Here is a 25,898-nt window from a genome sequence, read left to right as displayed (position 1 = left end):
ACACGTGCGTCTTCCGGTGATCAGAGTAGTAAAATTATGCACTCACCAGATGCATAATTCACATATGCATATAGATGGTATCCCGATATCCAAGCGAAGCAAGCCTTAGGCGGATAGGGTCATCATCCGGATACATCAATGCGTCCAAGTTTCTCCTCATGGATCGTGTGTTTCCACACTGGAACACCCCTCAGCTGTCCCCTAGGTAACTCTGAGTCCTTCACTTGCAGAGTTACCTAGGGGACAGCTGAGGGGTGTTCCAGTGTGGAAACACACGATCCATGAGGAGAAACTTGGACGCATTGATGTATCCGGATGATGACCCTATCCGCCTAAGGCTTGCTTCGCTTGGATATCGGGATACCATCTATATGCATATGTGAATTATGCATCTGGTGAGTGTACAGAGTAGTCCTTGCTGGAAGTGGCAGCAGAGGAGATTGATACTACAACATTTTCCTGGAGAAGAGCCAGAATGGGAATACTAAATTCTGAGAAAACTGCCTTTGGAGTGATTTTGTGCTTGGAGGATCCGTGAGGGGGATCCACTACTGCTCTTTGATCCGCAAGGGTCGAAGGGATGAGGTGAGAGGCTTATCCAGATGGTGGTTGGATTCTCAGATTTGTACACACTCAGAAATCTGCACGAGTTTCACCTATGGTCACTAACAGTATTATTTGGAAGCACCGTTTACTGTTTTGTCACCATTAATATTTTTTGGACTTTGAGATACACTTTCGTTTGTACCATTATTATGGTTATTTCACTTCACAACAGGCACGTGTGATTATATCATATATATGTGTAGTTTTGGTTTATGTATGTATATATATATATGTATGTATGTGTATATGTATGTATGTGTATGTGTATATATATATATATATGTGTGTATATATATATATATATATATATATATATATGGATATGTTTTTTTCATATGTTATTTCACATGTTTTGAGCTATTTATTATATTTGTGTTGATGGTATTATTGATGAGCACTAATTAATATTTATTAACACTGTCACATTTATTAAATTTATATGATATTTTGGGATCCCACATTCACATATTTTTATGATTTGAGTGTAGCGCTGCATTCTTTATTACTTTTAATATATATGTAAAGCACTGCGTAAATTGACAGCGCTATATAAGTACCTGTAATAAATAAATTAACATGATTTTCTAGCTTTAGAAAGCGTATAGTAATCAGTTTACTTTCTTTTGCCGCATCTGATGTCATTAAACCATACAGCAAATTAATGAGAGCCAGCACTTGGGATCCATTCTGGTCCTACAAGAGACTCTACTTGGGACCTTGGAGATATACTGAAGAAAAGATTCCAAAAAGTTTACTCCAGAACAATCACAATGGAAACGTAATATCACAGAAGGCGCTCTCTGGTATTGCTTGTAATGAATGGCCAAGGCACTACTAATCATTTCTGAAAGAAAAATGTATTTTCTAGTATGCTGGAAACGTCTCTAAAAGTAGTAATGGCAGAGTTGTAAAGGCCATCGAGTCGGTGCATGTGCTTCACAGTATTAAATGAAGTTTAAATGAAAATTAAAAAAAAGGTAAATTCCCTTTTTAAAGCAGAACTTAACTGTATCTGAGCACCACAAACCAAAAACACCATTTAATTCATTTTTAATATTCAAAGCAAACTCACCCTTTCATCCATGTGCCCATGCTGTATTTTGTTGAGAAATCACTTTAAAAAAAACACCCCCTAGCATTTCTAGCCATGGCCATCTTAAAGCAGTTGCAACATTGCATCACCTACCATTTTATTCTATGGCCTCTGCTTTAAAAAAAAAAAAAAAAATGTTTGGGGGGTTCAAAGTAAATTTTTTTAGCAAAAAATGCTAATTTTTACATATCTGTATGAAGTGTCAGAAATTGACTGATCTTGAAGTGGTTCTAAAGGTTTGCTTTTTTTCCTTTAAAATAAGTAGTACATTATACTTATACAATGTGATTGCACAGAGCAGCCCCCCCCCCCCGATCCTTCTCATCTCTGGTCCCCTGCCAGTGTTTCTGGCACCTTCCCATTTCAGAGTACCCCCAGGTCAAGCTGCTTGCTCTGGGGCTCACTCCCAAGCCATCTTTCTGTGTCTGGGTTGGGGGGGAAAGCAGAGTATGGCTCTGTCCTGTCCCCACTCCCTCCTCACTGGCTCCGATTGACAGCCAATGGCTCCTGCTGCTGTGTCTCAGCCAATGAGGAGAGAGAGTCCCGGGATAGTTGCTGCTGTTGTGTACATAGCTGGATCGAGTTTGGGCTCCAGTATTAGGTGGGGACGCAGGGGGAGATGTACACTGAAGGTTTTTTACCTTCATGCATAGTGACAGTTTGCTTTAACTGACATTTGCAAATCGAAGTTCATCCCTTTTTTTTGATCTGCAGATGAATGATACAAAATTAACAATATGTTACTTTTGTATGTTTGTATATTCCCCTCTGAGTAGTGTTATTTATAAACATTGCATCAAACAGCTTTTTTGACAGCTACAGCTGCTGACACCTTCTGTGTATGCAGCAATGCCAGCTTTGATTTAACCAGTTGTCTACTGTGCACTGTAGCTTTACTGCTACAGTGTGGGCTGGCTGAGCAAAATTGTATGTATGTATATATACATACATACATACATACATACATACCCGCTGATCATTGGAGCTAGTTTCAGGAGAGGGATTTGTGTTGGTAAACAACACAGATTTTTCTGCTGTCAGCGGGGATATGACAATTTTTGTCTTCTGGTTTGCAGGGAGACAAACTGTCCTCCCCTAGTAAAACTGTACACAGTCAACACATAGTTAGGCACACAGTTAACCTTTTGATTGCCCCAGAAGTTAACCCCTTCCTGCCCAGTGTCATTAGTACAGTGTCTTTTTATGAGCACTGATCACTGTATTAGTATCACTGGTCATGTCAGTATGCCCACTGTACTGTCACAGTCCCGCTATGAGGGGGACCTTCCCTCCTGATCCGGGTACCTTTTACTCCATTGAGGGAGCCTTATTATGGTCCCACAGTGGGACCCTTTTGCATGTTCTGCAGCGGGCCCTCTTCCTGCCATTACATTAGAAACTCCTCTTACATCAGAGTTCCCAGAACCCCCTTTTACATCAGCATTCCCATGAGAGTCTGCAGGGTTTGCTTTACATGTTAAGGGGAACTCTGCGGAGCCTGATGTAAAGGGGAACTCTGCGGAGCCTGATGTAAAGGGGAACTCTGCGGAGCCTGATGTAAAGGGGAACTCTGCGGAGCCTGATGTAAAGGGGAACTCTGCGGAGCCTGATGTAAAGGGGAACTCTGCGGAGCCTGATGTAAAGGGGAACTCTGCGGAGCCTGATGTAAAGGGGAACTCTGTAAGAGTTTTTCTTGTCTGGTCAGACAGAAAAGTGCCCTTATTTTCACTGGTGACACTGCTTGGGGCAGTTAGGCAGACACATGGCCCCTTAGAGTGTGAGGCCTTAGGCGACCGCCCAATTAAAGAGACACCTCTGTCCCTAAATTTAGGTTGTCCCCAGAGCAATAATAGAGGGGGAATATCCCAATGAACACACTAGTTCTGATGACCGCTAGAGATATCCATGTTTTGAAGGCATTTTCTCTCACTTTGTGTTTTGGCTATGGGAGAGGAAGTGAAGAGAAATCTCCACAAATGGACACAGATGGTAAAAATAAAACTGGTGGGTTATAACCCCCCCTTACGCCAAAATAAAAACATTTTAGTTCTAAATTAATGTAGGATAAACAGACCATTTGGGAAATCTACATAGTTGGTACATTTTGTTTCCCTAGTAAAACACACACAACACAGTTAACCCTTTGGTCTCCCCAGATGTTAACCCCTTCCTGCCCAGTGTCATTAGTACAGTGTCAGTGCTTTTTTATTAGCACTGATCACTCTATTAGTGTCATTGGGCAGCACAGTGGCTAAATGGTTAGCACTTCCACCTGGCAGTACTAGGGTCATTGGTACGAATCCCAGCCAAGGCACCACCTGCCTGGAGTTTGCATGTTCTCCCTGTGCCTGCGTGGGTTTCCTCCCGGTACTCTGGTTTCCTCCCACACTCCATAGACATGCTGGTAGGTGAATTGTCTCCTGTCTAAATTGGCTCTAGTATGTGTATGTATGAATGTGAGTTGGGGACTTTAGATTGTACACTCCTTGAGGGTTAGGGACTGATGTGACTGTACAATATATATGTAAAGCGCTGCATAAATTGACAGCACTATATAAGTACCTGGAATAAATAATAAATAAATAATTTTGTGAGGTATTGGTATGTATTTGGCAAAATGAGAGCTTTTGTAAAAATGAGGTCATGTAGGTAATTTGTGTTCTCTGAACAATGATTGGAATGGTTGTCTTGAACATGACTGCATAGCAATAAGATTGAGTCGGTTGAATATATTTATAATATTAATATATTTACTGTAGTTTCATAAAGGAGAGGTTTGTGTAGTTTGTCACTTGGTTTCTGTTTTCAGCGTTGGCAGTAACTTCTGCCAAACATGATCTAATTAGCTTATAAAAAACAAAACTCTTCTCAAGGCTGTCACCAGAAATCCAGCTATTTACCACCCGAGTGCCGCCATCTCTGCTCTCAAACCACGTAGAGGAGATGAAGCCTGGCCATTAGTCACCGTCCGCATCATAAATACATCTGCCCTTGTGATGGCCATGTGTCACTGCTGTATGCATATATCCTCAGCCTTTGGAAGTGGATAGAGCGGAGAGCTTGGCTATTGACCTTTTTTCATTAACAGTGCTGTTTAATGGATTTGTAGGGGGAGGTGAAGTGGTCTTCAAACAGCTGATTGAGAGAATTTTGAAGCTACCACTATGTTTATCAGCATCTTGAAGTAAACCTTTTACATTCCGCAACATAGTAGACATGAAATGATTGTGTCCTGACCCTCCCTAATGTCTTCCAGATTTGGCACAGTCTGAATGTGAGAACTTGGTGATGCCTATGCAAACTGTCTGTTTCAGGGCTAACACCAATGTGTTTATGAGAATATACAGGAAAATAACACTTGATCAATTTGTGCAGTGCAGCTTGACTCATGATTGAAAGCACACTAGGCAACCCCACTTGACTGATTTCAGTCAGCAGTGCTGGAATTATTCTTTTTTTATAATGACCTTGGTGATTGATTATGAATGCTGCTCAAGCTGGGGAAGCCCATCTCCCACAGTCACCTGGGAGAAAAGTGAGCAGGCTGCCAAAGGTGCACATCCGAAGCAATTCATGTATAAAATCAAAGAAGCAGCACTCACTTCAAGCCAACCTAGGGTAGACTTGAAAACTGCCTCAGCCCATGAGTCTCCGGGCTCCACCAAAGCCACGTCCCCTTAAGGGACATGGCTTTGCCGGAGATTCATGGGCCGAGGCCTTTTCCAAACCTACACTAGATTGACTAGAAGGGATTGCGGCGATTCTTTGATTTTTATGCATATTTTTTTTTTTTTTTTTATAACTGGTATCATAACGAGCACAGATTTTAATTAATTTTAATGGAGTAGATAAATATATTTGAGCGTGTGAGCCATTCACACACTAGCTGCCCATGGAACATATGTGTATGTGTCATAGCAGAAATTGCTCACAAGCTACAATTTTGAATGCATTTGCTAAATAACTTCTATTTTTTTTTCCAGCCCTAAACCAGAAAAATACTAAATTTGATAACCATGTGAAGGTACAGATTTGGTGAGACTTAAGGGGAAAAAGCTCTCTGGAAATTGTGTCCAAGAAAAGAGAGGGCAAAAGACTAATCGCCAGTTTCTCTCTGTAGCTAAGCAATCCCAGTTACTGACTTATTTTTTTCAGGTACTTATATAGCGCCATCAATTTACGTAGCGCTTTACATATATATTGTACATTCACATCAGTCCCTAACCCTCAAGGGGCTAACAAATCTAAGACTTGCCATGCCTCTATGTGGAGGCGGCTATCTTGGTAGAGGCAGGGCTTTTCTTCCTCATGTCAGAACCACCAGCAAGGAGCACAGTGAGAAGCACAAGAGTAGCATAACTAAATTTCTTTTGCTGTCGGTCAACTGCTGTGAGGAAGGAGCAGGGTGTGTGTCCAAACCACACTGTGTTTATCTATGCATGCACACAGCCTAGCTCGGGAGTGAGTGCGAATGGGTGCCTTCTCAGCACAATGCTTGAAGGGGCACTTGGGGAAGAGGAGAGGAATGGACAGCATCATCAGGGAACTCTAGAAGAGGAGGAAAGGAATTGCTCTGTGCAATACCATTTCACATAGCAGGCAAGTATAACTTTATTTATTTTTTTTTTAATAAGGAAAAGCCCTTTTTAAAACCACTTTTAATATCACTCTACAGATATGCAGCTATGAAGACTGTAGGTAGCAAAGTGCATAGGCTTCCCTATAACTTGAACTGTGCTGCTAATTTTCAGAGAAATTCCAGACAAAATGTTTATTTTAACAATACTTCTTCTTAGGCAGAATGTAAATTTCTTGATGTTCTCTATAGCAGATCATTATGATTTGAGTTCAGGTCAACTTTAGAGCTGACGTTGAGGTATGGTAGTGTTTACGTAGATACATGGGTCCAGCTTGGATCAATGTAAGTATGTATTATTATACAGGATTATTATTATAATACATACACTGATCCAAGCTGGACCCATGTAGTAAACACTACTATATGTATGTGCCATACTGTGGGATCACTGCAGAAGTTGGGACTCACTGTTGTAGCCATCACTACTACCGTGATTGCCACTAGTTTCCATGTTAAATGGCTGCCCTGCTGCATTGTGAATACAGGAGGTTGCTCACTCAGCACAGGTGCTATTCACAGAACACTTGGCATTTTCTCCATGAATGAAAAGCATTCTCTGATCTGGCGAGCTGGAGAGATGAAACAGCGAAGTCATGATTCCCACCTCCTCTAATCGGAGAACGTGTTCTGTAGCATCATTGTCAGCAGAACACGGACCTGCACGGCACATGGAAGTAATTGGTAGTGTGAATGGGGCCTTGATGTACATTTATTGAGGGGGAAAAAAAAGAATAATTATGGACCAGTGTGATATTTTTATTTTTGTGAAATGAACATCTTTCACATGAAAACAGTTGAGAAAAATTAACCTCCAAAAAAAAAAACACACTGGTGTGAATTTGGGCTATGGTGTGGCTCGCTTCTGAAATCTAAATTTTGACAAATTAATTTTTTGACTTTTTTTTTTTTTTTTTTTTGTTCTTTCACCTATAGATAACTGAGTGTAGCAGAGAATAGAATAAGCCCCCTGTACAATACTCTGTTGTACATACTGCATGGTGACTAGTAATGAACATTCTGGGTTCTGATAGTCTAACATTATTGTTCTTTGAGGACTGTTGCATCTCAGAAAAGTCTTCAAGTGAACTTCAGGTAGTTTGGTACAGATGTAGCAGCAATACTACACTGAAATGCAAAATTAGTAATATTGTGTGTCCAAAATCCTAACACTCTTTAACCACTTCCAGTCTGGACACTTTTACCCCCTTCCTGACCAGGGCAAATTTTCAGCTTTCAGCGCTATCACACTTTGAATGACATTGCGCGGTCATGCAACACTGTACCCATATAAATTTTTTTGAGACAGATAAAACTTTATTTTGGTGGTATTTATTCACCGCTGGGATTTTTATTTTTTTTGCTATGTAAATGTCAAAACATTTTGAAAAGTTTTTTTTTTTTTTTTTTCTTATAAAATTTTGCAAATAAATATTTCATCCTAAATCTTGGCCAAAATGTATTCTGTTATCTTTTTAGTAAAAAAAAAAAAAAGCCAAATTAGTTTATAACCAGAAATTATAATTTTTAAACTTTTTTATATATATATATATATATATATATATATATATATATATATATATATAATTTTTTTTTACACACTGTCACCCTAGCAGTACAGTGTCACCATGGTGACACTGCACTACTTTTGCGGGGGTGATGTTTATTTTTTTTTTCTTACACTGATTGATTGCTTTTACACCCATATAGGATGTAAAAGCAATCATTTCTCTTTCTCTGACTGCATTCTTCTCCTGGGGAGCGCGCACAAGCAGGGTGCAGGGAGGCCGTTTATAAACAGCCACCCGACCGTGCAGTGCCACCGTCCAGTGCCACCGTCCGGCCGTTTATGTACAACGGCCAGTCAGGAAGTGGTTAAGCACAATTTAAATTCTGCAAAAAAAAAAAACAAATCTAAACTGGCCCCCTGCACATTTATACCACTGATTACTAGCCCATTATTACAGATTTACTGGCAAAGAATGCCCTTCAGTGTTGCGCTGTCAGTCCTCGGCGCTTCTGTCTTCTCCCAGTCTTCCTTCCATGTTGACACTGTCAGGCTGTGTGAATGGCTGGGCCACAATGACATCACTATTGTGGATGTGTACAGGATTGGCTTTATCTCGGCACTGAGTGGGTTTTGTAAATGTACTTTGAACTGCACATCAGTGGCTCAGTGTACATCACTGCTGACCGATGGAGGGAAGCTTTTATGGCAGAAGTGATCATTTAAGGTTTCTCTGTCCTAAAAACCTTGCATGTCCACATTTGTTTGGATTTTGACTTTAATACCACTTTAATAATTTTTGGTGCTCCACTTTTTCTTCCAAAACATAGTTTAAGGTAAATCTAATGGAAATTGACAGAAAATTGTATAGTGTATGGCCAGCCCTAGGCACTGCACCGCTGATTTAGTGCATCAATATCATTCCTCCACTGTAGTTTTTATAGTCCTTAAAGTAAAGGAACGCCGGGTCACACCAACAGATTCTGAAACACTCTCACAAGGCCTATAACAAAGGGGTGCAGTGCTGAAATGCACTAAAATATATAAATTATAAATATATTGTAATTGTAAGAATCCTTTTAGATTGTAAGCTCCACGAGCAGGGCCCTCACATTCCTTCTGTACTGAAATGTATTGTAATTGTACTGTCTTCCTTTATATTGTAAAGCGCTGCGCAAACTGTTGGTGCTATATAAATCCTGTATAATAATAATAAAGAAATATTATTGTGAAACAGCATCATATTTTCAATCAAGAAAATTCCCCAAAAAAATCCAAAATGCAAAGTTCAACACCAAAAGTCCTTTAAACTAAATTACAAATAAATGAAAAATTAGGAAATGAAGACTTCCACAAGTAATCTTCCACTGAAGGGGAGAAGCAGCTGCCACCGAACACCGCAGTGCATGCAATGCACCTTTCCAGCTTGTCTGACCACCGTTTCAGGAATGGTCACATGCACTGTTTTATGAATCCAACTCGGGGATGCTGCTGGACTGTGTTTACATCTTTTCTTTCAATCAATCCATAATAGTATTCATAAACTCCATAGGAAAAGGAGACTCTCATAGTGTAGTAAATAAAAGCATTTCAAAATTAATAAAAGTATAACACTCACTTATCAATAACATTTACAGGCTGTTTTGTATATATTGGTGTCTTCGAGCATCCAAGCCTCTCACAAGGTAGCTGGCAATAGGATAAGGTATTAGTTAAGATGAATTCCATGGGATGGACGATGAAAGAAGAAAATAGAAGGAAAGTACAAAGACATTCCAATCTGGTGTTGAAAGGTGTCTGAAATTGTAGTTGGTAATGTTAATCCCTCCTCTTAAGCCTGATGTGTTTATGGCCATGCTTCTTTAGAGATTCCAATTTAGGGTGGTTTTATCTGCAATATCACATTCACTCTGTTTCTGCTTTTATTGTTGCCTGTATTCAGGATATGACCATTGGATACCTTTTAGCTCTTACAAGAATATTCAGAACTGACGCTAGCAAAGCGTGGAACTTTGGGGATACAGCACCCTACACATTAGCATTAGCAGATGTCTGCTTGTGCTGCAAATTTTCCTGTGTGCTTTCTCATAGCCACTAGACACCGTCCTCTGTGGCTGTCTTCTGGCTCAATAAAAATTAACTGCAGGCTTGGCTACACAGAAAAGTTGCATCTCCTGTACTCTGCTCTGTCCACCATTCTCAGAACTCGTTTCTCACAAAGCATTGCATTCTGTGAATGGGTGGAGGAGACCCGGCATTTACAGAATGATACACCGTTAACTCTCTGCTCCTCGCAAGACCTTCTACTCTCTAGCTCCCTTGTCTCCTCCTCCCATGCTTGTCTCCAGGACTTCACCAGAGCTTCCCCATACTCTGGAACTCTCTACCATAATTTATTAGACTATCGCCTACTCTTCTCACTTTTAGGCGATCTCTGAAAACCTATCTCTCGGAAGCCTATCCTGCCCTCAGCTAATAATGGAATCTTCTACTCTTCCAACCATCCCCCACAGTTACTACCTTTCGTACCACTAGCCCCTCCCTCCTAGATTGTAAGCTCCAAGGAGCAGGGCCCTCCTAAACCCTCTTGTATTGAACTGTATTGTTGCTGTATTGTCTCCATTATATTGTAAAGCGCTGAGCAAACTGTTGGCGCTATATACATCCTGTATAATAATACATTTTACAGCACCAGGAGATAGCCTCTGAGGGTGGTATACAGTGGCTGTGAGAAGGTAGGGAAGATTTGCAGCATCCTGCAGGGTAAAGGGTTACACACCATTACACATAACTAATGTGTATGGTGTTGCGTCACAAAAAAAAACTGCACTTCAGCTTAGTGCCCCATCTGCCTTTTTTTTTTTTTTTTAAACCATTTATATTGCGCACACAATGCATTGCATCCTGTGAATGGAGGAGGATCATTTGAATGATGTGCTCTCCACCGCACATTCACATATTGCGATACATTGTGTGAGATTAGTAATATGACTGACGGTGGAGAGGGCAGAAGGGTCAGGTGAGCAGCAAAAGTTTTTCAGTAGCAGTGGCTGTTTTAACCTTTTTATAACACCAGAACACAGCAGCTCAGGGCAACACTGGTGACTATGAAGGAGGTATTGTAGGAAGGTTTATTATGAGACACAGCCACCTGCTGGTAATGGGATACACACATTTATTTGTTTGCCGTTTTCCCAAAATAATCTTTGGCTTTCAACTTTTTAAATTTAAGGAAACCTAAAAATTCCCCTTGCAATGTGGCTGCTCCTGCACTGCAGGGTTAACTTGTTTCTTTCTAGGATTTAGATGAGCATACTTGCTTACTTGATCCTCTGCTTCCACAGCATCTCAGTGCTGCTAGCCTGGACCCTGCAGCCCCTTAATTCCCATTGCATCGGCCATCTAGGGTCCCTCTGACATCATCAATCTCTGTGTTGAGGAGGCTGAGGGACAGTCCACTTCTGAGGAATGGGGGTGCAGAATCCAGTAAGTAAAAGTGCTTTTCTTGGTGTCCTATAACAAATGCGCAAATAACCCTTACAGTGCAGACACAGCTGCCACACTGCAAGGGAGAATTCAGTTTCTGGAGGTTGGCTTTAAACTATTCTCAGACAGGGGAAGAGGGAGGAAAGGGAGATGGGTCTTTCCTCTAAATCAGTGGTCTCCAAACTGTGGCCCGAGAGCCAGATGTGGCCCTTTGCCAGCCTTTATCCGGCCCTTGGGGCACTATTTTTTCCACTTTGCAGATTGGAATCAGTGCAGATTAAGGGGAGAAATGTCTCATTAATTTTCACCTATGCTATTGGACATTTATAGTCCTGTAAGGTGCATGGTTTGGAAGGTGGTGGAGAGTGTGTTTTTTTTTCGTTACACTAGTGGTGTTGAAGAGGGGAGCACTTATCACATGTCCAAAGAATACTCCACTATGTTTTTCTTCGGAGGTATTCCTTATGAGGATGATGATGCACTCATAGGATCAGCTTTGAGTGGATTCTTATGAGGAATGAGATGTAAAGCTATATACAAGAATTTTTAGGGTAAGAGTATTTAATTCAGCCACATAGAAGTGGGCACTGGGTGATTTTTGCAAATTTTGAACATTGAGAGTTGGTTTTTGCTTTAAATTTTATTTTGATGTTTATACATTAAGGACAATGCACTATATGTAGTTTTTGTTCTTTTGACGTACATGTGGATACTAAAGAGTTATTTTTGAAGATGAATCATGTGGAAATATGATATTTTGAAGATTCACAGACACGAAGAGGGTTTTTTTAATATCATGTATTTTCCCAACTAAGAAAAAATCTTAATCTTTTGCTTCCTTCATAAAGAAAATATCAAAACCCTATACCATACCATATACCAAGTAAAGCCTATAAAGTTAGTGATAAAGTATATGCTAAACTCTGCCTAAATACAAGATATTTTGTATTTATGTATATTTTTACTCATCTTAGTGCATTTCTTTCAGATCTGTGCAGTAATCCAATGTGAAGCTCCTCTCCTCTCCCCTCCCCTCTCTCTCCCCCTCCCCTCTCTCTCCCTCCCCTCTCTCTCCCCTCCCCTCTCTGTCCTCTCTCTCTCCTCCCCTCCCTCTCCCCTCCTCTCCCCTCCCCTCCCTCTCCCCTCCTCTCCCCTCTCTCCCTCCCCTCTCTCCCCTCCCCTCTCCCCTCTCCCCTCCCCTCTCCCCTCTCCCCTCTCTCTCCCCTCCGCTCCGCTCTCTCCCCTCTCCCCTCCGCTCTTCCCCCCTCCGCTCTCTCCCTCTCCCCTCCGCTCTTCCCCCCTCCGCTCTCTCCCCTCTTCCCCCCCTCCGCTCTCTCCCCTCTCCCCCCCTCCGCTCTCTCCCCTCTCCCCCCCCCCTCCGCTCTCTCCCCTCTCCCCCCCCCTCCGCTCTCTCCCCTCTCCCCCCCTCCGCTCTCTCCCCTCTCCCCCCCTTCCGCTCTCTCCCCCCCTTCCGCTCTCTCCCCTCTCCCCCCCCTTCCGCGCTCTCCCCTCTCCCCCCCCTCCGCGCTCTCCCCTCTTCCCCCCCCCTCCGCGCTCTCCCCTCTTCCCCCCCCCTCCGCGCTCTCCCCTCTCCCCCCCCCCCTCCCCTCTCTGTCCTCCCCTCTCCCCTCCCCTCTCCCCTCTCCCCTCCCCTCTCCCCTCCCCTCTCCCCTCTCCCCTCTCCCCCCCCCTCTCCCCTCTCCCCTCTCTCTCCCCTCCGCTCCGCTCTCTCCCCTCTCCCCTCCGCTCTCTCCCCTCTCCCCTCCGCTCTCTCCCCTCTCCCCTCCGCTCTCTCCCCTCTCCCCCCCTCCGCTCTCTCCCCTCTCCCCCCCTCCGCTCTCTCTCCCCTCTCCCCCCCCTCCGCTCTCTCTCCCCTCTCCCCCCTCCGCTCTCTCTCCCCTCTCCCCCCCTCCGCTCTCTCTCCCCTCTCCCCCCCTCCGCTCTCTCTCCCCTCTTCCCCCCCTCCGCTCTCTCCCCTCTCCCCCCCTCCGCGCTCTCTCCCCCCCTCCGCGCTCTCTCCCCCCCTCCGCGCTCTCCCCCCCCTCCGCGCTCTCCCCCCCTCCGCGCTCTCCCCCCCTCCGCGCTCTCCCCCCCCTCCGCGCTCTCCCCCCCCTCCGCGCTCTCTCCCCCCCCTCCGCTCTCTCTCCCCTCTCCCCCCCTCCGCTCTCTCTCCCCTCTCCCCCCTCCGCTCTCTCTCCCCTCTTCCCCCCTCCGCTCTCTCTCCCCTCTCCCCCCTCCGCTCTCTCTCCCCTCTCCCCCCCTCCGCTCTCTCCCCTCTCCCCCCCCTCCGCTCTCTCCCCTCTCCCCCCCTCCGCTCTCTCCCCTCTCCCCCCCCTCCGCTCTCTCCCCTCTCCCCCCCCTTCCGCTCTCTCCCCTCCCCCCCCCCCCTCCGCGCTCTCCCCTCCCCCCCCCCCTCCGCGCTCTCCCCTCTCCCCACCCCTCCGCGCTCTCCCCTCTTCCCCCCCCCTCCGCGCTCTCCCCTCTTCCCCCCCCCTCCGCGCTCTCTCCCCCCTCCGCGCTCTCTCCCCCCCTCCGCGCCTCCTCCCCCCTCCGCGCTCTCTCCCCCCCCCTCCGCGCTCTCTCCCCCCCCCTCCGCGCTCTCTCCCCCCCCCCTCCGCGCTCTCTCCCCCCCCCTCCGCGCTCTCCCCCCCCCCCTCCGCGCTCTCCCCCCCCCCCTCCGCGCTCTCCCCCCCCCCCTCCGCGCTCTCCCCCCCCTCCGCGCTCTCTCCCCCCCTCCGCGCTCTCTCCCCCCCTCCGCGCTCTCTCCCCCCCTCCGCGCTCTCTCCCCCCCTCCGCGCTCTCTCCCCCCCCCCTCCGCGCTCTCTCCCCCCCCCCTCCGCGCTCTCTCCCCCCCCCCTCCGCGCTCTCTCCCCCCCCCTCCGCGCTCTCTCCCCCCCCTCCGCGCTCTCCCCCGCGCTCTCCCCCCCCCCCTCCGCGCTCTCCCCCCCCTCCGCGCTCTCCCCCCCCCTCCGCGCTCTCCCCCCCCCTCCGCGCTCTCCCCCCCCCTTCCGCGCTCTCCCCCCCCTCCGCGCTCTCCCCCCCCTCCGCGCTCTCTCCCCCCCCCTCCGCGCTCTCTCCCCCCCCCCTCCGCGCTCTCCCCCCCCCCCTCCGCGCTCTCTCCCCCCCCCTCCGCGCTCTCCCCTCTCTCCCCCCTCCCGCGCTCTCTCCCCCCCTCCGCGCTCTCTCCCCCCCTCCGCGCTCTCTCCCCCCCCTCCGCGCTCTCTCCCCCCCTCCGCGCTCTCTCCCCCCTCCGCGCTCTCTCCCCCCTCCGCGCTCTCCCCCCCCCTCCGCGCTCTCTCCCCCCCCTCCGCGCTCTCTCCCCCCCCTCCGCGCTCTCTCCCCCCCTCCGCGCTCTCCCCCCCCTCCGCGCTCTCCCCCCCCTCCGCGCTCTCCCCCCCCTCCGCGCTCTCCCCCCCCCTCGCTCTCCCCTCTCCCTCCCTTCCGCGCGCTCCCCTCTCCCTCCCCTCCCTCCCCTCTCCCTCCCCTCCCTCCCCTCTCCCTCCCCTCCCTTCCGCGCGCTCCCCTCTCCCTCCCCTCCCTTCCGCGCGCTCCTCTCTCCCTCCCCTCCCTTCCGCGCGCTCTCTCTCTCCCCTCCCCTCCCCTCTCTCTCTCCCCTCCCCTCCCCTCTCTCTCTCCCCTCCCCTCCCCTCTCTCTCTCCCCTCCCCTCCCCTCTCTCTCTCCCCTCCCCTCCCCTCTCTCTCCCCTCCCCTCCCCTCTCTCCCCTCCCCTCCCCTCTCTCTCCCCTCCCCTCCTCTCTCTCCCCTCCCCTCTCTCTCTCTCCCCTCCTCTCTCTCCCCTCCCCTCCCCTCTCTCTCTCTCTCCCCTCCCCTCCCCTCACCCCTCCTCATTCAGTTTCCTGTAGAATGAATACCTACAAGTGCTAACGGCTTTTCATTCTGAATGACCTGCGAGGGCTCTGGGGAACACTTTCATACTCAATTGATCTTCCTGCTCTCAGGTAACTGCCTGTCAGTACAAGGTATGGGCAGACAGCAATGCTGAGAGTCTGCAGGAGTCTGAGGACTGTGATTAGCTGTACTGGTAGTGAAGAAAGCAGATGTTTCTTAGCACAAGCTCCAATAAATGGAGTGATGATGATATCTGGATTCTGGCTAGTTAGAGCTCACTAAAATCACTTTAATAAGAGGTCTCAGATTTTAGCACAGTTGCAGTATATGCTAGATAGCATTAGTAGAGAACTGATTGCTTTCACTTGTTACCTGGAATGGTTCTTTAAAGACTCCATGCCTGAGGGCTGCTGCGTGTTTTCTGATATAATTCTGCCTCGGGATATTTCTATTCTCTTTAAATTTCGTCAGCTCAGTTGAGACTGGAAACCTGACCTGGTTTTTTGATCACAGAACACAGCCCAAAACTGCTGCTTTCATTTGACTTATTGGCTTTAACTTTGAATAGAAGGAAAATTGCATTTTTATTATGGATTTTTTAAAAAATGTTTTGTTTTGCTGAATAGAAGGAAAATTATTTTTTATTATGATTTTAAAAACCATTTTCTTTTACGGTAGAAACAATTTATGAAACCACAGCCTCCTCCTATGGCATTAGGTGTTCTTTTCTAGTCATTGACTTTTATAACACTGATCCTGAAATGAGACATTATTATTCAGCACAACTTCTGCTCGTCCTCACTTTGACCTCTCCCTAGTTTGGAACATTATCTTGTAGGCACGTTCTAAAGCTAGCCGAAAATCATCTGGTTCAACAGGAACCAGCCGACTTTGGGTCATTGTGCACAGCAGTCTGTCCGACAGAATCCAATCCAGTGAAAGGGACATGCTGGAAAACCAGCAACTGATCAGCGCTTGCTGCCTCTCTGCTGTCAGACGTCGCTTGTGTTTCAGTCACTTGTTTTTGTTCATCCTGCTGGTTGAAAGTGTGTATCCAGCTTAAGAATGTTACATTTTCAATGGGAAGTATGCTTGCTTTTATACAATGGATGGCCATGAACTTTATGGAGATGAGATGTCCATGCACATTACCACCAGAATACAGAATATTGCATGGTGCACATAAACTCTTACTAAAGTGGCCCAAGTATGAATGTGAAATTTTAGTTTTCACTGTAGTTGCTGACTTAAAAAAAACAAAAAAAAAAAACAGCCACTTGCCTGTCCCGTGGTGTGTCCCCTGCAGCCCTTTTCACCAGTCGTCCTGTATTCCTGGAGACCGGTATCTTCAGTGTGGGCACCCGGCTGTGACAGCTTGTAGCTTCACAGCTGGGTACCCACTGCACATGCGTGAGTAGCACTGTGCTTCATGAATGGTCCTGTAGTCTTCTGGGGGGGGGGGGGTTTATCACATTATTTCAACAGTAACACAATTTGAGCATCTTCAGATTTTACAAAAGCAGGATGGAAAGTATGTGCATCTGTGGTCAAGGGACATGAAGTATCTGTAGACTTTTACACAAGCATTTTAAAGATCACAAGCAAACATAAACAAGGCTAGAATGCCAGCTATTTATTAGATGTACCATTTGCCTTCTCTTACTTTTTAAGAATTTTTTTTTACCCCCAAAATGGATGATGGCTCCCACATTTGTCTGGAACATAAGTGGGACAAGGGAAGTATGGGAGGCTAGAGAATGTAGAGTTAAAGTAACATTCTCTGGACATTACCAGTGGTAGAATGGGGGAAAAAAATATGGGGTAGATATAAGATGGGGAAAGAGAAGAGAACAAAGTGAGGGAGTGTATATTGGGGGAGGAGAGGGAAGAGATATGGTGGGGGGGGGGGGGGTCTGGTCCAGAGGGAGGCACCTGCGAGCTCCGAAACTGGGCCTGCACCAGTACCAGTCCAGTGTATAGTACTGTCAGATGAAAATGCAAATGATTGGGTAGATTTTCTTCATTTTAGCTAAACTCTAGTGGTTGTAGCGATTAATCTCAGAAGGTCAGCAAATTCAGACATGCTGCAACCACCACGTGTGGTACAGATAATCATTCTAAAGTCGAAGTTCCTTAGACCATGCATCATACCTTCTCATTATTATAACTGAGCATTGTGACTGTCTGCATACTTAATGCAGGCACATGACTTGCTGTTTATTCCCATTAAGTCCTCATGCACACTGGACGTTTTTACAGCGGCTGTTTTTGGCTTTTGACGTGTTTTTTTTTTTTTTTTTCTATAGCCAGTAAACCCCCCAGCATGTTATTCTATGTGTCCATGCACACACACACTGTAATCAGCGGTTTTTGGCAGGGACGTTTTTTGATTGGAAAAAAAACAGAACTACTGGGTTTCTAGAGGAGTTTTTTAGCTGTAAAAATGCTCTAACACTGAAAAACACAGTAAACCACTGCAAACCAGCGTCTTTGGACATTTTTTTTTTTTTTTTTTACCCCCCCCAAAATTTTTTTTTTGGTTAAAAAAAAAAAGCCAAAAAACGTGAGAAAACTCAGCAGAATGCCTCTAAATGCTAATGCAAAAATGCTTAAAAACTTACTTTTTAACGTGACTTTACACTGCTAACATTACCAGCGTTATCAAAACACCCGTGTGCATGGAGCCTTAGGATCACATGTATTGTAAAGTGACCCCCTGAGTGTATGTGTACGTATGTGTATTGGCTGGTTCCATTGATTACATTTTTGTCCCAAAAGTACAGATAACACAAGGCTGTGGTTTGTTGGGCTCCGACTTTAGCTGGCAAATTTGTTGTGGGTAAAGACATGTCATGTTTACTTCCAAACAAAGTATACTTCTCCTCTTTGCCCCGTCTTGTGGTAACCCATCTTCCCCTCCCCAGATGCTTCCTCATCTCCATCCAGCGGCCTCCGCTTCTTGCCACCACTGGCTGTGCCAGATCATGGAATCGTGATGGGCTTACACATTGCCAGATTCCAGGTTTGGTTCTCCTGAAGCAGGTTACGGAATAAAAAATGACCCAGTCTAATTTTAAGGGCCTGTTGCCCCTTTTCTTCAGCAGATACAAAACTGGACCTTTTCTGTGTCACATGAACCTTAGGGCCCTGTTCACACTAGTGCGATTGATGTGCACCTGCTGTTGCAGTGCAATGCATAACAGTGGAAATCCCATTATTCTCTATGGTTTTTTTTTTGTTTTTTTAGGAAAGGTATGTGTGCGGTTTTTTTTTTTTCCCCCCATTTTCAATGGGCACAAATGAAAAGTGCATGAACATGTGTATTTGCTGCATTGTTGGCAGGATTGTGCTTAACCAGTCTAAAGGTGGGAATACACGATTAGAAAATCGACTGATCTGTCATCTGACGACCGAGAGGCGTTCGTTGGTCGAAATTGTAGCCCACGTTAACCAATCTAAAAAAATCATCCGTCGGGCAATACGTAGTGTTGACGTCTTCCGTACAAGTGGAAGTGATGCGGTGTGTGTGTGTGTGACCTTGTAGCCACGCCCTTCCGGCTAGAACGAGTGATTATACACAACAATTACCAGCAATGAGTATAATATAGTTTATTACATTATCTATATACATAAATAGTGATACATAAAATATAATATCCAGAATTCTGGTTTCATTATCTCATTAGGCCAATCTACTTTTAACATTTGGATTTTTCGTTCGTGTTTACGAAGAATCCTTGGACATAAACATCCGGGTCATCTTCTGTTTCTGCTCATGCGTAATGGCGCTTGATAGATTTTTTTTTTTTTTTCATATGAGTCATACCACCACATAGAAAATCGGTCATTCGTATGCAAAACGATAACATTTTTCACTGTTCAACCGGATTTTTTCATTTACAATATCGTTATCGGTTAAAACATCCTGCTCATCAACTAACAGAAAATCGTTCGTTTTCTGTTCGTTGATGGTTTTGCAAAATTTTTCTTATCGTGTGTATGGGGCATTATTCTCCTACAAGAAAGCCTGAAAATGCATCAGACGTGAGTCCTCATGCACACGGGACGTTTTTACAGCGACTGTTTTTGGCTTTTGATGTTTTTTTTTTTCTACAGCCAGTATACTCCCCACGATGTTATCCTATGTGTCCATGCACACATAGACTGTAATCTTTTATGGCTGGAGAAAAACCCCAGAACTAATGGTTTTCTAGAGGCATTTTTTAGCTGTAAAAATGCTTGAACGCTGTAAAACAACGCAAACTGGCGGTTTTTGGACTTTTTAGAACAAAAAAACTAATTTTTTGGGGGGGGGGGGTAAAAGAAAAAAAAGCTAGCAAACGTGGGAAACCGCCAATAAATGCTGAAAAACTGACTTTACACAGCTAACATTACCAGCGTTATCAAAACTCCCCGTGTGCATGGAGCCCTAAGGCACATGACAATGCAGGACAGAGACGCATGATGATTATGCCGCAGTATAAAGTATGAACCTAGGCTAAAAGGGAATCCAGCATGTTGCTGGCTTAGAGTTTTACAGAACTATATATCAATGATACTGCAGATGCAAATGTCCAGCAGAAACCAAAGCTGCTATTTTCAGCCCTTCTGCATCATGTATTTACATTCTGTGCACGTGGAAGAAAACACACAGGGCTTGTGCTATGACAATGTCTTGCTGCAGTTTTCAATTCCTAACCCAGCTCGTGTTTATTGAGCCATTTACCCCGAGACTGTAAAAGCTCTGTCAAATCAGAATATGGACTAAAGTGGCTATCGGGGGTAGGAAAAAATGAGATCAGCAATACACTGTGAATGAAGCTGGTTTATACTTACCTGATTGGTAGCTGGTTTGTTGAAAAGTTGCTTTCTTGCAGCGCTATCTCGCACTTCTGTTTGTGTAGAATAGTGCGTCCCTCTCTTTACACTCTGAACACCCCTATTTTGCCACATTTAAAGTCCCTTAATTATTTACCTTCTTATCCTGGAACCATTTTGAATAGAATTACTGATGTACCACAACGGAATAAAAACCATACATGATTCCACTTTAAAATACAGTGCACCTTATTGCAGGGTGAATGCATTGCAGCGGCTGTTGGAGTTGAGTTGGGGTGCCACTTACATCAAGGTACAAATGTGAATAGACCATCATTTATTTATGAGCTAGGTAATGTCATCGTTGTGTCATTTTCTCCACTTGATGACTGTCTTCACTGTGTTCCATGGTATATCTAATCCCTTGGAAATTCTTTTGTACCCTTCTCCTGACTGATACCTTTTAACCACCTACCGCCTGGCCATTGTATATAAACGACCGGATGGTGGCAGTGCAGGGGTGGGTGGCCGTTTATAAACGGCCTCCCCGCCCCCTGCTTTTGCGCGCTCCCTGGCACCACGATCCAGTGCCCGCAGTGATCACATGCAGAGTAGTAAGCAAGATGTCACTTTTGACATCATTGCTTACTACGTGTGAAATCTGTGAATGATCACAGATCACATGGCACAAGGCTATTCACAACAGCCTTGTACCATATGACAAGCTGTGACCAATCACAGCTCACACCATGTCTCAATGGCTGCAAGAATGCAGCCAGAGAGGAGGAAAAATGATTGCTTTTACAGCCTTTATGGGTATAAAAGCAATCTGTAAAAAAAAAAAAAAATCTTCATCACCCCCCACAAGTAGTACAGTGTCACCATGGTGACACTGTACTGCTAGGGTGACAGTATGTAAAATAAATAAATAATATAAAAAATATAAAATAAAAATGTAATTTGTTTTTAAATTATCATTTTTGCTTATAAACTAATTTGGGTTATTTTTTATTTTTTTTTTTTTTTACTAAAAAGATAACTGAATAAATTTTAGCCAAGATTTATGATGAAATATTTATTTGCAAAATTTTATAAGAAACTTTTTTTTTTTTTTTTCAAAATTTGTGGACTTTTTCATTTATATAGCAGTAAAAATAAAAATCTCAGTGGTGAATAAATACCACCAAAATAAAGATTTCTGTCTCAAAAAAATGCTAAAAAATTCATATGGGTACAGTGTTGCATGACCATGCAATTGTCATTGTGATAGCGCTGAAAATTGGCCTGGACAGGAAGGGGGTAAAAGTGTCCAGACTTGAAGTGGTTAAGGCTCCATGCACACGGTGTTTTGATAACGCTGGTAACGTTAGCTGTGTAAAGTCACGTTAAAAACGCGTTTCTCAGCTTAATTTAGCATTTTTGCATTCGTGTTTAGCTGCGTTTTTTACAAAAAAATATATTTTGGGGCAAAAAAAGGTCCAAAAATGCTGGATTGTGGTGTTTTGCTGCATTTTTACAGCTTAAAAGCTCTCCTAAAAACCCACTAGTCCTGGGGTTTTTTTTCCAGCCAAAAAACATTGATTACAGTCTATATGTGCATGGACACATAGGATAACATGCTGGGAGGTTTACTAGCGGTAGAAAAAAACCATCAAAAGCCAAAAACAGCAGCTGTAAAAATGTCAAGTGTGCATAAGGACTAACCTTGAGATCCCTATGATGCTTTGGAAGCTTTCTGTGGACCATGGTTTTTGCTGTAGGATGCGACTAAGAAAATGTCAGGAAAGCCTTACTAGAACAGCTAAAGTTTTATTTGGGGTAATCAGAGGCACTTTAAATGATGGCAGGTGTGTACTGACTCTTATTTAATGTGATTTTTGAATGTGATTGCTTAATTGTGAACACAGCTACATCCCGTTATAAGAGGGTGTGCACACTTATGCAAACATATTTTAGTTTTTTATTTTTACTTCCCTCCACTGAAAAGATTTCTGTTTGTTCAAACGAGTTGTACAGTTTATAGGTTACATTTTAAAGGTGGAAAAAGTTCTGAAATGATTTTCTTTTGTCTAATTTTTTTACATCACAGAAATGTGACATTTTACCAGGGGTGTGTAGACTTTTTTTTATATCCACTGTATGTGTACAGGGATAGATGATGCATCAAGTAGAGCTGTGACATTTCCTCCTATGTGTTTTTAATATATTTTTTTTGCCTTGTGAAGAGGGATTGGCATCTCAGGTTCACTTTTTTTTTTTAATTTGCACAGCTTCTTACCTTCTCTCTTGGTGAATGTCCTATTGTGCTTTGCACCATGATGATTCTGTGTGGTTATTTGGGCTATAGCACTTGACTTTTTTTGCTCAATAAAAGCCACATGCACGCTGGATGTTTTTACATCCGCTCCTATGGGCTTCTGGCGCTTTTTCTTCCCTTCATGTTAGCCTATATGTCCATGCACACATAGGCTTTCAGCAGCATTTAGAGACGGGAAAAAAAACCCACTACCAGTGCGTCTAGCAGCATCAAGTGTTTTTTTTTTCTTTCTGCCAAATACTTTGCTGCTCATGTTTTTGCAGCCACTCCTAAGGGCATCTGGCGTTTTGTTTTTCTTTCTTTTTTTCCCTGCTTCTAAACTTCCCTGCATGTTAGCTTATATGCCCATGCACATATAGGCTTTTAGAAGCATTTAAAGTCTGGGATAAAAAAGAAACCCACTGTCAGTGCGTCTAACAGTATAAAGTGTTTTTTTCTGCCAAAAACTTTGCTGCTCATGATGTGCGTAAACATTAGGAGAATTTTTTCATTTCAATAGCCAGAATAAATAAAAATTCTGGCCAATGAAATTGGCCAAATGCTGCTAAAATGGTTTAATAAAACGCAGCTTAGGTTCATTTTCAATGCTGATTTTCTCCTGTCAGGAGAGACATCGTTTTACAATAAATCATTGTGCATTAGGCCTAATATTAAATTGTTGGCATTTTCCCATCTAAAAAGTACACTTACTTTTGAAGGGTATTCTAAAGGCTTTGAAACACTTCCTGTTCAGCTCAGAGCTCTCATGAGAATTTGAATGTGGACTAGCTTGATGGGAGGGCTCCAGAGATTTAACCCAAATTTTGTGCTTTTAATGTAGTTGTATAGCTTTCTTGCTGTGCACTAGAAGTAAGGGTAGATTTAGACATGCATCCACCTCTGAAGCCTGATCTGTGTTCGGCTCACGCTTCATAGGCTACTGACAGGCAGAGAGGAAGTGATACAATGCCTCCTCACCGCCTGTTTTAACCCCAGTTGTGCCGACAATCGCGATGCAAGCAGATGCATTTGTGTTGCTTCCCCATTGACTTGCATGTGTAGTGTTTGGTGGGCTTGCTGCCCACATAATGATGTGTTTTGGGTCAACTCAGTCATGAAATGTTGTGGCATGAAAACATCCCTGTCTGCTGCTTATTGCTGCTTAAGGGGGGAGGTTAGGGGTTAGCAACAACGTGGCTCAACCATGCTATTTTACTGCATTCCAACCACTAGTCTAAATAAGGCCTAGATTTATTTTATTTCAGGTACTTGTATAGCGCCATCAATTTACGCAGTACTATCTATATATATATATATATATATATATATATATATATATATATAGTACATTCACATCAGTCCCTAACCCTCAAGGGGTGTACAATCTAAGGTCCCTAACTGACATTCATACATACACATACTAGGGCCAATTTAGACAGGATCCAATTAACTTAACAGCATGTCTTTGGAGTGTGGGAGGAAACCGGAGTACCCGGAGGAAACCTACGCAGACACAGGGAGAACATGCATTCTCCAGGCAGGTGGTGCCGTGGTTGGGATTCAAACCAACGACCCTAGTACTGCCATGCGGAAGTGCTTACCATTTAGCCACTGTGCTGCCCAAGATCTAGCATAAAATTAAATACAAAATGTACTTAACTTTAATAGACTAGGCACCAAACCAATGGCACTCTGTATAGAGTGAAGGAAATAAGTATTTGATCCTCTGCTGATTTTGAATGTTTGCCCACTCACAAAGAAATGATCAGTCTAAAAATTGAATGGTAGGTGTATTGTAACACTGAGACAGAATAGCAACAAAAAATTCAAAGGAAATGCATGTCTAACAAATTATTTCCCTCATGAACATGCAAATCAGTGCATCATTTGTTAGACATGCATTTCTTTTGCATCTTTTGTTGCTATTCTGTCTCAGTGTTACAGTACACCTACCATTCAATTTTTAGACTGATCATTTCTTTGTGAGTGGGCAAACATTCAAAATCAGTAGGGGATCAAATACTTATTTCCTTCACTGTAAGGACTTAGAAGTGCATGTCAGGTTAGTACTTTGACATTTTCCCAAGATGAGGTTTGTGGTGTGTGTGCGCTTTGTTGACAAGTGAGTGCGCTACATTGTATTTTTGGGGTTTCTGCAAGGACCATGAGCTTCAGTTGAGGATTGTACATACTGTGTGCTTGAGGTTAAGAGCTCCTTGAGATCACACTGTCCTTCAAGTGTTTTATTACAGTTACATTTCCCTATTCATGCTCTGTTTCCCTGTGACCTATGCAAACAATTATGTTGACTTTTCAAAAGGTGTTTCTGCATGTGTGTACCATATCTGTGTGTACAATATCGCCAGCTACTTTTTAAAAATGTCTTTAAATGCAGTGGTATCTAGACTTGTCTTTACTTATTGTTAACTTGATCGGTTGTTGTGTTTTTTTTTTTTTTAATTTTTAGAATTTGCGTAATTTGCTCAGTAACTGAGGAAGCATAAATGATCTAGAAACGAGACTGAAACTCTTCTCTAAAAACTCTTTCCCCTCTTGGCTTTCAGGTGGCGACAGACAAGGTTGCAGAAAAACTGAGTTCTACTCTCTCATGGGTGAAGAACACGGTGTCACAAACTGTCAGTCAAATGGCAAGTCAGGTGGCGAGTCCATCAGCCTCCTTACACACTACATCATCGTCGACCACTCTATCTACTCCAGCACTTTCTCCGTCTTCCCCGGTACAATTGAGTCCAGATGACGTTGAATTACTGGCCAAATTAGAGGAACAAAACCGGTAAGGAAGATCATTAAAATGCAAATTTTGTTGTTTTTTTTTCCCCTCAGGCGATTAGCTTTTACATACGCACATTGAAAGGGATCAGTATGTGATTACAGATTGCTGGCTTACATGGATGGAAAAAGGTGAACTATACTTTTAAAGTGCATGTAAACCTAAGAAGACAAATGCGATTTAATTGAAGCTTACTAGTACTTGGATGTGGTGGCTGCATTCATTTTCTTGTTTTCAAGATGGTATTCCTTTTTCACCTGTGATCTTGTCATTTAACCACTTCCCATCCGGCCTATATATATAAACAGCTGGACGGGAGCAGTGCAGGAGCAGGTTGCTGTTCATAAGCGGCGCCCGCATTTACAGCCTGTGTGCCTTTCCTGGGAGTGCGCAGCACCGCAATCCGGTGTCCGCTGTGTTTTGCACTGGGGGCACTCTGAAATGGGAACATGCCAGAAACACTGGCTGGGGACCTGAAATGAGGAGGATCGGGGCTGCTCTGTGCAAAGACATTGTAAAAGTATAATGTGCTTTATTATTTTAAAGGAAAAAAAAAATAAATCAAACCTTTAGAACCACTTTAAGATCAGTCGTATCCTGACACTTCACACATATATGTAAAAATTAGCATTTTTTGCTAAAAAAAATTACTTGGAACCCCCAAACATTATATATATATATATATATATATATATATATATATATATATATATATATATATATATTTTTTTTTTTTTTTTAAGCAGAGGCCCTAGGATAAAATTGTTGGTGTTGCAATGTTGCAGCTCCTTTAAGATGGCCATGGCTAGAAATGCT

General features: G+C 43.9%; 1 protein-coding gene across 4 annotated transcripts in view; it reads left to right on the top strand.

Moving 5' to 3' along the window:
* Positions 1-25,898, top strand: part of EVI5 (ecotropic viral integration site 5) — a 263,815-nt gene that overhangs the window by 50,317 nt on the left and 187,600 nt on the right. For all 4 annotated transcript variants that reach the window (XM_089668945.1, XM_089668944.1, XM_089668943.1 and 1 more), the window contains exon 2: positions 24,856-25,085. In XM_089668945.1, the coding sequence (XP_089525071.1) occupies positions 24,937-25,085 (149 nt within the window). In that variant the 5' untranslated portion in view covers positions 24,856-24,936. The remainder of the gene's footprint in view (positions 1-24,855; positions 25,086-25,898) is intronic.

The sequence above is a fragment of the Staurois parvus genome, unplaced genomic scaffold (genome assembly GCF_062004578.1).
Source record: "Staurois parvus isolate SC_StPar_1 unplaced genomic scaffold, SC_StPar_1.0 ptg000066l, whole genome shotgun sequence".
NCBI lineage: Eukaryota > Metazoa > Chordata > Amphibia > Anura > Ranidae > Staurois > Staurois parvus.
The sequence above is the reverse complement of the archived record's forward strand: the minus strand, read 5'-3'. Positions and strand labels throughout refer to the sequence as shown.